Source organism: Scyliorhinus canicula, chromosome 2, assembly GCF_902713615.1.
Source record: "Scyliorhinus canicula chromosome 2, sScyCan1.1, whole genome shotgun sequence".
NCBI classification, from domain to species: Eukaryota; Metazoa; Chordata; class Chondrichthyes; order Carcharhiniformes; family Scyliorhinidae; genus Scyliorhinus; species Scyliorhinus canicula.
Genome location: NC_052147.1, coordinates 274,789,690 through 274,802,844, shown reverse-complemented (window position 1 = coordinate 274,802,844; position 13,155 = coordinate 274,789,690). Strand labels below are relative to the sequence as shown.

At 51.7% G+C, this 13,155-nt stretch overlaps 1 protein-coding gene across 2 annotated transcripts in view; it reads right to left on the bottom strand.

The window, feature by feature from the left end:
- Positions 1-534: 534 nt before the first annotated feature.
- slc15a2 (solute carrier family 15 member 2) overlaps positions 535-13,155 on the bottom strand; it is a 92,614-nt gene continuing 79,993 nt past the window's right edge. For both annotated transcript variants that reach the window (XM_038790075.1, XM_038790076.1), the window contains 2 exons: positions 3,808-3,912; positions 535-1,218 (listed from right to left, as the gene is read on the bottom strand). In XM_038790075.1, the coding sequence (XP_038646003.1) occupies positions 1,030-1,218; positions 3,808-3,912 (294 nt within the window). In that variant the 3' untranslated portion in view covers positions 535-1,029. The remainder of the gene's footprint in view (positions 1,219-3,807; positions 3,913-13,155) is intronic.

The following is a 13,155-nucleotide window of genomic DNA, read 5'->3' as shown; positions in this document are numbered from 1 at the left end:
AGCTACTGCAGCTATCAAACATGCCAATCAAGCGGGGACGCTTTGTCCTGGATGGTGTTGGGTTTCTTGATTATTGTTGGAAATGCCCTTATCCAAGCAAGGGAAAAATTCCATCGCACAATTCAGGAGTGTGACGGAAAACTCCCCACTTGCCTGGATGAGCGCAGCTCCAAAGGCACTCAGGAAATTTAACACCATCCAGAACAATTCAGCTGCTTGATTGGCACCCCTTCCACAAACATTTACTGCCTCCGTCACCAGTGCATGGTGGCAGCTGTGTGAACCATCTACTGGATGCACTGCAGCAACTCACCACCTCCTGAGGCAACACTTTCCAAATCCATGGCTGCTAGTAAGTTGAAGGACATGGGCAGCAGGCAAATGGGAACACCACCACCTGGAGGCTCCCCTCCAAATAACTCACTATCTTGACTTGGAAATATAATCGCTGTTCCTTCACTGTCGCTGGGTCTGGCTTTGGGTGACTGTGTGGAATTTGCATGTTCTGCGTGGGTTTCCTCCGGATGCTCCGGTTTCTTCCCATATTCCAAAGATGTACAGATTCGTTGGATTGGCCATGCTAAATAGCCCCTTAGTTTCCAAACATTAGGTGGGGTTACGGGAGTGGGATGTGGGCTTAGGCGGGGTGCTCACTCGAACGGTCGGTGTAGGCTCAACGGGCTGAATGGCCTCCCTCTGCACAATAGGGGATTCTGTGAAATGCAAGCAAGGCGTTCAGTTTATCTTAGAGTTAGAGGGTTACATCACCATTATCATCCGACAGTAACTAGGGCTGGGCCATAAAAATTAGCCTTGGGGAAGCCAACCAGTGAAATTAATGTTTCGAATTCCTCCCAACTCCTCCGCAGTCTTGATCCTGTATAAAATAAGCAAAATAACTGGCGTATTACTCTGAATCCAGTCCCGAAGAAAGACTCTGGGGAACATCTTTGTTGACGATGGAATCTTTTCAGTAAATTATCCTGGGGGGCAGGAAGTCAAGTGTGTAGTCAGCAGGGGGAAGGTGCTCTACATCTTTGCCTGCTTGCTGACCGTGTTGAGGGAGAAACCTTTGTGCGGTGAAGGAATCTCTTCTTCTTTGTCCTCATCGGTTTTAACCAGTTCGTCCGAGTCCACATAGGTGTAGAAGTAAGCCATGATCGAGAAAATGATGGAGACGGCAAGGAGGAGGCAGGCGAACAGCACAAACTCAGCCCACTGCGGAGGTGAAACAAGAGCGGTATCACAATTTGCACAATAAATCAGGTGCCCTGGGGACATGGGTTCAAATCCCACCAAGGCAGCTGGCAGCACTTAAATTCAATCAGTAAACCTGCGCCCATACAGCCATAATTTTAGCTCACTGGGCTAAATCGCTGGCTTTTAAAGCAGACCAAGCAGGCCAGCAGCACGGTTCAATTCCCGTACCAGCCTCCCCGGACAGGTGCCGGAATGTGGTGACTAGGGGCTTTTCACAGTAACTTCATTGAAGCCTACTCGTGACAATAAGCCATTTTCATTTTATTTCATGCTCCCGACACACATGTCACAACCATGCTACACTCTTCCCGACCCAACTGTGCTTGACACACATGCACTCTATGCGAGACACACCCATGCCATACACACGTGCACCCAGCAAAGCTGCACCTGACACACCCACGCCCGACATGTGTGCGCCCAAAACACTAGTGCCTGACACAGGCACTCATGACATACAGATGTGCACAATGCAGACACACATCCACATACTTACACATACTTACACCGACACATGCACAAACCACTGATTTACCAGATTACACTGTGTGAGGTTCTCCCTTCCAGTGGGGCACCGGATGAGCAGCTGATTTTCTGCCAGCCCATTTTGGTGCTACCACCGTGAACAATTTCACCCCCAATATATCCAGGCCGCAAACCGTACAGTTACAGTCAGAGGGTCACCGCAGGTAATGGTTGAACGAAAATCTCTGTAAGAACGTCTGTCGAACAACGTCACTCCCCATGGCCCCGGGTAAATACTCTGGGGGTTGGGTGGTGGTGGCAACGCTGAAGATTTGGAGGCAGTTGAAACCGCACTTTAAGCCGGGGGGGGGGGGGGGGGGGGGGGGGGTGTCAGGGGACATGGCGATTGGCGGAACCATAGATTTGAGCCAGGAAAGTTGGACGGGAGGTTTTGGAGATGGGAGCAGAGTGGGAGTCAGGGCATTAAAAGACCTGTTCCTGGGAGGTCGATTTGCGAGGCTGGAGGAGTTGGGGGAGAATTATGGACCGGGGCAAGGGGAAGGGTTTAGGTACCTGCAGCTCCGTGACTTTGCCAGGAAGGAGGTTCAGAGCTTCCCGGTGGCACCGACCCCCTCGTTGTTGTTGGAAGAGGTACTGACGGCAGGGGTAACAGGGGAGGTAACAAGATACCCCGCTGTTGGTGATCTACGGGGATTTTGGGGGAGGGCGGGGTATCTTTGGAAGGGATTAAAGCCACGTGGGAGGAGGAGCTGGGGGAGGATATGGAAGATGGTCTGTGGTGTGAGGTGTTCCGGAGAGTGAACGCCTCATCCTCATGGGCGAGGCTGGGGCTGATACAGCTGAAGGTGGTGTAGAATCATAGAATCATAGAATTTACAGTGCAGAAGGAGGCCATTTGGCCCATCAAGTCCGCACCGGCTCTTGGAAAGAGCACACTACCCAAGGTCCACACCTCCACCCTATCCCCATAACCCACCCAACACTAAGGGCAATTTTGGACACTAAGGGCAATTTATCATGACCAATCCACCTAACCTGCAGATCTTTGGACTGTGGGAGGATCCGGAGCACCCGGAGGAAACCCACGCAGACATGGGGAGGACGTGCAGACTCCGAATAGACAGTGACCCAAGCCGGGAATCGAACCTGGGACCCTGGGGCTGTGAAGCAATTGTGCTAACCACTCTGCTACTGTGCTGCCCAAGCACGGGGCAGACATCACCAGGGCGAGGATGAGCTGACTCTCAGGGGGTGGAGGATGAAAGTGAGCATTGTGGGAAGAGCTCCGCAAACCATGTTCACATGTTTTGGTCCTGCCCGAGGCTGGGGGGAAGTTTTCAAGGTCATCGCGGGGATAGTGCACGTGCGTTTGGAGCCAGGGTCCCTGGAAGCCATTTTCAGGGTGTCGTGTGGGCCACGTCTGCCAGCGGGTGCGGGGGCAGATGTTTTGGCCTTCGCCTCGCTGATTGCCCGGAGGCAGGTCCTGTTGGGGTGGAGGTCCACTTCTCCGCCCTGTGCCTCAGCGTGGTGGGGGGGGGGGGGGGGGGGGGATCTACTGGAATTTATGACTCTCGAGAAGGTGAAGCTTGAGCTGAGGGGGCTGAAGGAAAGGTTCAATGCAGGGGGATTGGTTATCATGCACTTTCAATAATTGGTTGCCATCGAACATTAGGTGGGGGGGTGGGGAAGGATGAGGTTATGGTTGGTTTTGGGCACATTGTTTGCGGGATGATTGTTAATTGTTTTTTTACTTGCAATGTAAGGGGGTGTTTGGGTTTGTATATTGAAGGGGATGCTGTTTGGGGCATTAGTACTGTATTTGTTTTATGTCTTTTTGTTGTTGTTTAATTGATGAAAATGTGGAAAATGAGGAGATGAAAAGATTTTTTTTTTTAAGAAGAACCTGTGTCGGAGAGGCACACGGACTCTGAACCATTAACTCTGTTTCTCCCTCTACAGATGCTGCCCGGCCCGCTGGGTTTATCCAGCATTCCCGGTTTTGATTCCAGAGTCTCAACATCCACAGTATTTTGCTTCGATGGCGATGTAAGAATCTCGTACCTGCTCCAGGTAAGCAGTTTTGGCCACAATAAGAACCAGGACATTTCCAAAGGCCACTGTGAGGAGCCAGCCAGACTGAAGAACGGCCTTCATGTTCAAAGGAGCCTGAAATGAGAAAAATGGCAGCGGATTGTGCATTACGGAAAGCTTTTTCTCCAACATATTTGAAAACCTGCTGCCGAGTCATTGAGCACAGAAGGAGGTTTTTCTGCTCATTGTGCCTGTGTGGGCTTTTCGAAAGTGTTGCCAGGCTCGTCACACCCCCCTGCTCCCTCCCATGGGCTGTGCGCAAGGCTTTCTCTAATTCGTTTTGCAAAATTACTATTGATCCTGCTTCCCCCAGCCTCTCTGACACTGGATAACAACTCACTGTGAAAATAAATTATCCATCTTCCTCTAAGGTTATTTTAGCAATTAACAATTCTCAGAGACGTGCTTCTTAGGTGAATTGGACATTCTGAACTCTCCCTCTGTGTACCCAAACAGGCGCCCGAGTGTGGCGACGAGGGGCTTTTCACAGTAACTTCATTGCAGTGTTACTGTAAGCCTACTTGTGACAATAATAAAGACTATTATTATTTAAAAAATTTTTTTTAGTGTACCCAATTCATTTTTTCCAATTAAGGGGCAATTTAGTGTGGCCAATCCACCTACCTTGCACATCTTTGGGTTGTGGGGGCGAAACCCACGCAAACACGGGGAGAATGTGCAAACTCCACATGGACAGCGACCCAGAGCCAGGATCGAACCTGGGACCTCGGCGCCGTGAGACAGCAGTGCTAACCCACTGTCCCACCGTGCTGCCCGGAGATTATTATCATTAATACGTCCAGACAGGGACGTTCGAGGGGGTCGTCCAGCCTTTCTTCACAGTTATGTTCGCAGCCAGGTGTCCTTGAAGAGAGAGTACGCAGCGCTCACTGGTATGATTGAGGGCTGGAGCGCAGCGTCGGTCTCCAAAATGATACGGGATGAGATTTCCCCAAAATTTTCAAAGTGTCATTTCGGGGATGAAACACGATGCGATTTCCCCTGGCTCAGCCGACCTGAATCTGATCGCACTTGGTGCAATAAATACACCCCTGTCTAGGTGAGGTGCCCACAAATGCCATCTGCTGTACCCACCCACCCCCTCTGACCCACCAGCTGAGTTCCGTCTCCTAACCCCCATTGAAGAAAGAGCAATGGAGGTCACAGGGGGCACAGGAGAGTGACAACGAGGTTGGCCTGTGCCACAGAAGTGATGATCCAGTGAACATTCACCCATGTGACCTGTTTCAAGTGAGTTCCAAGCTGCCCAGAGCCTTGGGCGGGATTCTCTGATCCTGCGGCTTTGTGTTGACGCCATCGTAAACGCCGTCGCGTTTTACGATGGCGTCAACAGGCCCCCAGGAGTAACGATCCTGAGCCCTACAGGGGACCAGCACGGCACTGGAGCGACTCACGCAGCTCCAGCTGCCAATGCTGGCGTCAAATGGGCGCCGCGGGCCTGTGCATGCGCGCGGTGGCTGGCGCATGCGTGGTAGCTTCCTTCTCTGCGCCGGCCCCCGACGCAACATGGCGGAGAGCTACAGGGGCCGGCGCGGATTAAAAGAGGCCCCCACGAGGAAAGCCGGCCCGCCGATCAGTAGGCCGCGATCTCGGGCCAGGCCAGGGTAGAGGCCCTCCCCACGGGGTCGGATGCCCCCTCCCCCCACCAGGCCGCCCCCCTGCAGGATGGACGCGAGGTCCCGTCGGGTAAGACCACATGTGAATGGCGCCGGCACGTTCAGGCGGGGACAGATCATATCGAAGAGAGACCCCCCCCCCCCCCTCTGCGGGCTGTACTGTAGAGCACCAGGCAGTGAACCCTCAGCAGCTCAATGCTCGATAACTGTTCGGGTGGCAACATGGGCTTCCTGATCAGGCGATTCCATCTCCTTCTCGCATCATCAGCCATGACCTTAGCGGGTAACCCTAGTCTCCCATGAGCCAACCTGCCAGTCTGGGGCAGTCCTCAAATATCCAGGAGATTTCCGAGTGTCCCAGGATAGTGTTAAACACGTGTCTGATCCTGGGCGGGTGATCACAGATTTGGACGTTCAGGGAGTGGAAGCCTTTTGGTTGATGAAAGGTATGTCCTGATACCAGGGTGCTTGCAAGGCAGCATGTGTGCTACTGATAGCCCCTTAGACCTGAGGCATCCTGGCGATGACGGCGAATCCTGCAGCCTGGGCATCTTGGTGGGCCTGGTACAGGTCAAAGTGCACGGAGTTGCCTATCCGGGTCATACAGAGCATACGTGACCTCTCAGATACACTTGCAGGCTGGCGATTGAGAAATGTCACACAAGTCCTGCTCGAGCCCTGGAATGTCACGGTGGTGAAAATGTTCAGGGTCGCCGTGACTCTCAGGGTTACCGGAAGCAGGTGTCCTTCTCTTCCTCCATGTGGCGCCAGGTCCATGAGGACGTGGAACAGGTGCCGCACTGTCTCCTCAGTCAGTCGGAATCCTCGGCGCCACCCATGGAATTCCTACAGTGCAGAAGGTGGCCATTTGGCCCATTGGGTCTGCACGACCCTCTGAAAGTACAGCCCACCGAGGCCCACTCCCCCATCCTATCCCCATAATCCTGCGCATTGATCATGGCCAATCCACCTAACCGGCACATCTTTGGGCTGCGGAAGGAAACCGGAGCACCCGGAGGAAACCCACGCAGACACGGGGAGAACGTGCAAACTCCACACAGTCACCCGAGGCTGGAATCGAATCCGGATCCCTGGAGCTGTGTGAGGCAGCCGTGCTAACCACTGTGCGACCGTGCCGTGGTGTCCCGACACCTCGTTGTGTGACATACGAGATCTCCTTCGGTGTTGTTTTCAGGTCCCTTCCTCAGCCTGATGTGTCTGGAGCATGACCAGCGGCTCTCTGTTGTTCTGGTGCAGGCTGCAGCCAGGTTTGGCCTTGCCGCAGTCTGTCAGCCTTAATAAGGATAAACGTCAACTCGACTGGCTCAATTCCAAAATTCATCTTTCATCTGGGAGGAATGGAAGGACGAGTGTGTGTGTGTGAGAGAGAGAGAGAGAACAGTTATCCATCCCAGGACCCTCAATCACCCACAACATCCCTTGTCCTCTGTTCCTGGAGTGTGACAACCTCCTCCGGCAGCATGCACAACCTCAAGTAGCTGCTGGCCATGGGGCGGCCCGGTGGCTCATTGGTTAGCACTGCTGCCTGCACCGCTGATGACCCGGGTTCGATCCCGGCCCCGGGTCACCTTGTGTGTGGAGTTTTCACATTCTTCCCGTGTCTGCGTGGGTCTCACCCCCCCACAACACAAAGATGTACAGGCTAGGTGGATTGGCCCTTAATTAAAACAATAAAAATTGGGTACTCTTAAAAAAAATGTAAAAACAAACAAAACAAAAACTGCTGGCCACAACACATCATCGCCTCAATGGCCACCGGCATTGCCCATGGCCCCCTCAGTTGCCAACGGTCTCCCATCCGGTTGTTCCCTCCCTTCACATCAGCAGGGGGTCCTTCATTTGCAATGGTAAGAAGTCTTACAACACCAGGTTAAAGTCCAACAGGTTTGTTTCAAACATGAGCTTTCGGAGCACTGCTCCTTCCTCAGGTGAATGGAGAGGTATGTTCCAGAAACATTTATATAGACAAAGTCAGAGATGCTGGACAATGCTTGGAATGCGAGCATTTGCAGGTAATCAAATCATTAAAGATCCAGGGAGAGAGATAATCACAGGTTAAAGAGGTGTGAATTGTCTCAAGCCAGGACAGTTGGTAGGATTTCGCAAGCCCAGGCCAGATGGCCAGATGGTGGGGGGTGAATGTAATGCGACATGAATCCCAGGTCCCGGTTGAGGCCGCACTCATGTGTGCGGAACTTGGCTATAAGTTTCTGCTCGGCAATTCTGCGTTGTCGCACGTCCTGAAGGCCGCCTTGGAGAATGCTTACCTGGAGATCAGAGGCAGAATGCCCTTGACTGCTGAAGTGTTCCCCGACTGGAAGGGAACATTCCTGCCTGGTGATTGTTGCACGATGCCCGTTCATTCGTTGTCGCAGCGTCTGCATGGTCTCGCCAATGTACCACGCTTCGGGACATCTTTTCCTGCAGCGTATGAGGTAGACACGTTGGCCGAGTCGCACGAGTATGTGCCAATGATTTGATTACCTGCAAATGCTCGCATTCCAAGCATTGTCCAGCATCTCTGACTTTGTCTATATAAATGTTTCTGGAACATACCTCTCCATTCACCTGAGGAAGGAGCTGCGCTCCGAAAGCTCGTGTTTGAAACAAACCTGTTGGACTTTAACCTGGTGTTGTAAGACTTCTTACTGTGCTTACCCTAGTCCAACGCTGGCATCTCCACATCATTTGCAATGGCGCATGGACAGCCAAGTGAAGCATGAAGGCTCCTGGATTGACCAGTGCAGTCGGGTGGTGATTGCTGTGAGGCGCTAGCCTACCCCGCCCGATTCCCAGCACCTAACCCTCAAACCCTTGACAATTAAGGAAATTGGAAAGAGCACCCTACCCAAGGTCAACACCTCCACCCTATCCCAATAACCCAGTAACCCCACCCAACCCACCACTAAGGGCAATTTTGGACACCAAGGGCAATTTAGCATGGCCAATCCACCTAATCTGCACATCTTTGGACTGTGGGAGGAAACCGGAGCACCCGGAGGAAACCCACGCACACACTGGGAGGATGTGCAGACTCCGCACAGACAGTGACCCAAGCCTGAATCGAACCTGGGACCCTGGAGCTGTGAAGCCATTGTGCTATCCACAATGCTACCGTGCTGCCCTTCCTCCTGCCCCTTTCCCCATGGAGGAAACCTTGCGCTATAATGCCGGAGTGCTGCCACCCTCTGGTACGGGGAAACTTTGCACGGGAATCTCTGGTCGCCGAATTTTCTGTCGTAAAAGGCCACCGTTCCCACCTGGCGTCAGGACGCAGCCTGAAAGTGGGAGAATCCAGCCCTTTGTGTCCAGGAAAAGCATGCAGTTCAGAAATAAGAGTTGGAAAGAAACTCCATGTGAAACAAATGAGCTCAGGCACAAGAGGTGTGCTCTTCAGAGCCAATGGAGCGTGAAGTGCTATATCTGAAAAGCTCCTTTGAATGAGGCAACAGCTGCCAGATCAGGGGCTGGTGAAAGTTAATGGGGTGTGACGTGGAATGCCAACAAGCAACCACAAAGCCTTTGAAGCGACCAGAGAGCAGATGGGACAAAGCAACCGGACTGGGCTTTGAGATTGACCTCAAATTAAATAATTTTCGAAAACAAAGAGGTTGGCCACGCGACCCCCATCCCAGGAGAGACCCCTGATCTGAATGGAAAAAAAAAATGAAAATCGCTTATTGTCACGAGTAGGCTTCAATGAAGTTACTGTGAAAAGCCCCTAGTCACCACTTTCCGGCGCCTGTCCGGGGAGGCTGGTACGGGAATCGAACCGTGCTGCTGGCCTGCTTGATCTGCTTTAAAAGCCAGCGATTTAGCTCAGTGAGCTAAACCAGCCCCAAGGAAGCCCTCCAGCCCAGCCTGCCCCCCCCCCCCCCCCACCCAGCGTCTCAGCTCCCTTGAAGGGCCACCCCTCCCCCGCACCTTGGCAGTGGCTGGCTTGCCCTTATGCACCCTGGAGGTAAGTGCTGAGTGGTACTCACCCCACTGGAACCCATGGCATCTGCTGCCCTCTTTGCTGGACGGGTACTCACTTGCACCCAGGTGACCACCTGCTGGGGGAGTGCTGGGGGGGAATGTGGGGTGGCTTTAACATTCCTGGAGGCCGGAAGATCTGACATTAAACTCGCTAATCAAATGTAAATGCGTATAGATAATCAGCTTCTTGCCCTTCATGGGCGAGATCTGGTTTGCGCCAGTGGGAAGGGCTTGGGAAGATTGCAAACCATTGAACGCCCGGCGTGAGAACCGTTTTTGACCTTTCCTGGAATTTTCCTGACGTATCGGGACCAAAGGGGCCGGAAAACTACTCCCTTTGCTGTGATTGGTAAGTTGCCTTTAAGATGTTAGTTTATCCGTTACAGTGTCCCTTGAAGGAGCCATCACTTTAATTTGAGTTGTTAATTTGCTCACTTGTTCATTGTTTTCGCTTAAGAGAGTACAAGGAGAGTCAGCTGGGATACTGGTGATTAGAAGGCAAAGATCCGTCAAGCTGCATCCTATGAATTATGTCAAGAATTCTGTCTTGTTTTGCATTTCAGCATCTAGCTCGATCCATTTAACAGCCTCTGTAATTGTAACAAGGCATCTTTACGCTTCTACTCCAATCCTTTTGCGATAAAGGTCAACATATCATTTGCCCGCCTAATTGCTTGCTGTATCTGCACGCTAACTGTGTGTGTTCTTTGTACCAGGGCACCTAAATCTCTCTGCATATAAACATTGAGGTTTCTGACCATTTAAAGCCATTCTGATTTTCTATCCTCGCTATCAAAGCGAGTAATCCTCTGCGTCCCCACATTGTAGTCCATCTGCTTCTTGTCTAATCACTCAACCCACCTCTATCTCTTTGCAGCCTCTTTCTGTCCTCCTCACAGCTCACATTCCCACCTAACTTTGTATCATCAGCAAACTTGCACACAATTCACTCAGTCCCTCCATCTAGGCCATCTACCTGGATTGTAAAGGGCGGAGGTGCATGATGCCATCTTGAAAATGCCCTATTGATCCCTGCTCACCTCTTTCTGTTTGTTAACGAATCCCCTCTCCATGCCTTTATAATCAGCCCCAAACCCACGAACAAACTCTTGTGTGGCATCGCTTCTTCCTTCATCGGGTGTGGGCAAGGCCAGCATTTGTGGCCCACCCCGAATTGCGCTTGAACGGAGTGGCTTGCTTGGCCAATGCAGGGGGCAGTTAGGAGTCAACCGCATTGCTGTGGATCTGGAGTCACATGTAGGCCAGACCCGGTAAAGGTGGCAGATTTCCTTTCCCTGGCATCGCCGATGGTCACGATCACTAATAGTGGCTATATCTTCCAGACCGTGTTTTCATTGAATCATAGAATTAACAGTGCTGAAGGAGACCATTCGGCCCATTGAGTCTGCCCTGGCCCTTGGAAAGAGCACCCTACTTCAACCCATGCCTCCACCCTATCCCCGTAACCCAGTAACCCCGACCTAACTTTTTGGACACTAAGGGGCAATTTAGCACGGCCAATCCCCCTAACCTGCACATCTTTGGACTGGGGAGGAATCCGGAGCACCCGGAGCAAACCCACACAGACACGGGGAGAACGCGCAGACTCCACACAGACAGTGACCCAACTCTGGAATTGAACCCAGGTCCCTGGCACTGTGAGGCAGCAGTGCTAACCCCTGTGCCACCGAGCCGTCAACTTTATTAATTGATTGTATACACCTGGAGAGTTATCTGGGCCTCTGGATTACTGACTAGTCCAGAGTCGTTACCAATACTTCCCATTAATACTTATTGAAAATCCAACTATACACTGGTCACCTTTAATCTGCACTTCTAGTTACAACCTTTTAAAAAAATGAAGACTCTTTCATAGATCCATGTTGATTCTGTTTAGTTCGCGTGGTTTTCTAAGTGGCCTGTTATCACATCCCTTATAATAGATTACAGCATTTTCATTACTACTGATGCCAAGTTAACTGACCCATGGCTCCCTCTTTTCCCTTTCCCACCTTTACCATGAGACGATCTGGAAGTTAGATGACGTACTAAAGATCTTCCTCAGTCTTTTCCCGTCTAGTAAGAAGTCTTACAACACCAGGTTAAAGTCTAACAGGTTTGTTTCAAATCACTAGCTTTCGGAGCACTGCTCCTTCCTCAGGTGAACCCCAAGTACAACGCCGGCATCTCCACATCATGGCTTTCCTCGTCCAGTGATGCCGGTGATTCATGGAATATTTTTGTCCTGATATAGGGCTCCATCTCATGGCGATGGGGGGAACTGCGATTCTCACGCTGGAAACCTGGCACATGCCCTTTCCTCGGCTAATTCGGAGCAGAGGAGAAGGTGTGGTGGTGGGGGGGGGGGGGGGGGGGGGGGGGGGGGTTGTAATTGGCAAAAGAAGCAACAATGACACTTTTACAAAGTGAATGGTTTGGGTCTGGGATGCACTGCCTGAGAGCAGGCTGGAGGCCAATTCAATCGTGGTCCTCAAAAGGGAATGGCATAATTATCGGAAGAGAAAAAACGTTTCAGGGTAAGGGAGTAAATGTTGGGGAAAGCGAGTCGCGGTGAGTGGCTCTTACATGGAGCCGGCATGGATACAATGGGCCAAATGGCCTCTTTCTGTGTGGCAACCATTATATGGTTCCTTCGGATTCCTTCCAGTGACAATTGGCCATGAGCATCACACTGTCACTGAGCTTCTGGAAACGACCGCCTGTGTGCTAAATGCAGCTCTTGATCGATCACAGCACAAGTGTGTGCAGCCCAGGGAACACAGATCGATTTATATGGGTGGCACGGTAACACAGTGGTTAGCACTGTTGCATCACAGCTCCAGGGCACCAGGTTCGATTCCCGGCTTGGGTCACTGTCTGTGCAGAGTCTGCACGTTCTCCCCGTGTCTGCGTGGGTTTCCTCCGGGCGCTCCGGTTTCCTCCCACAAATCTCAAAAGACGCGCTGTTGGGTGAATTGGACATTCTGAATTCTAATAATAATAATTTTTATTGTCACAAGTGGGCTTACATTAACAGTGAAGTTACTGTGAAGATGAAATGAAATGAAAATCACTTATTGTCACGAGTAGGCTTCAATGAAGTTACTGTGAAAAGCCCCTAGTCGCTACATTCCGGCGCCTGTTCGGGTGCATAGAGGGAGAATTCAGAATGTCCAATTCACCTAACAGCACGCCTTTCGGGACTTGTGGGAGGAAACCGGAGCACCCGGAGGAAACCCACGCAGACACGGGCAAAACGTGCAGACTCCGCACAGACAGTGACCCAAGCCAGGAACCTGGGGCCCTGCCGCTGTGAAGCAATAGTGCTAACCACTGTGCTACCGTGCCACCCTCTATGTACACGAACAGGCGGCGGAGTGTGGCGACGAGGGAATTTTCACATTAACTTCATTGCAGTGTTAATGTAAGCCTACTTGTGACACGAATAAATATGATTGTCATTACAGTTATATTCCTGTTTGTCGCCTTGTCCTTGTTCGGAGTTCATGAGCTTGGACAGGGCCCTACAAGGCCTTGTTTCCCACGGAGCCTAAATCAGACCTTGACGGCCGTACAGCAACCTGCGGTACTAAGTAATGGAAATGGAGATTTAAACATTACAGGCGTCGAATGGCCTCCCTCCAACCGAGACATTCAAGAGTGGGTTTGACAAGGTCACGAC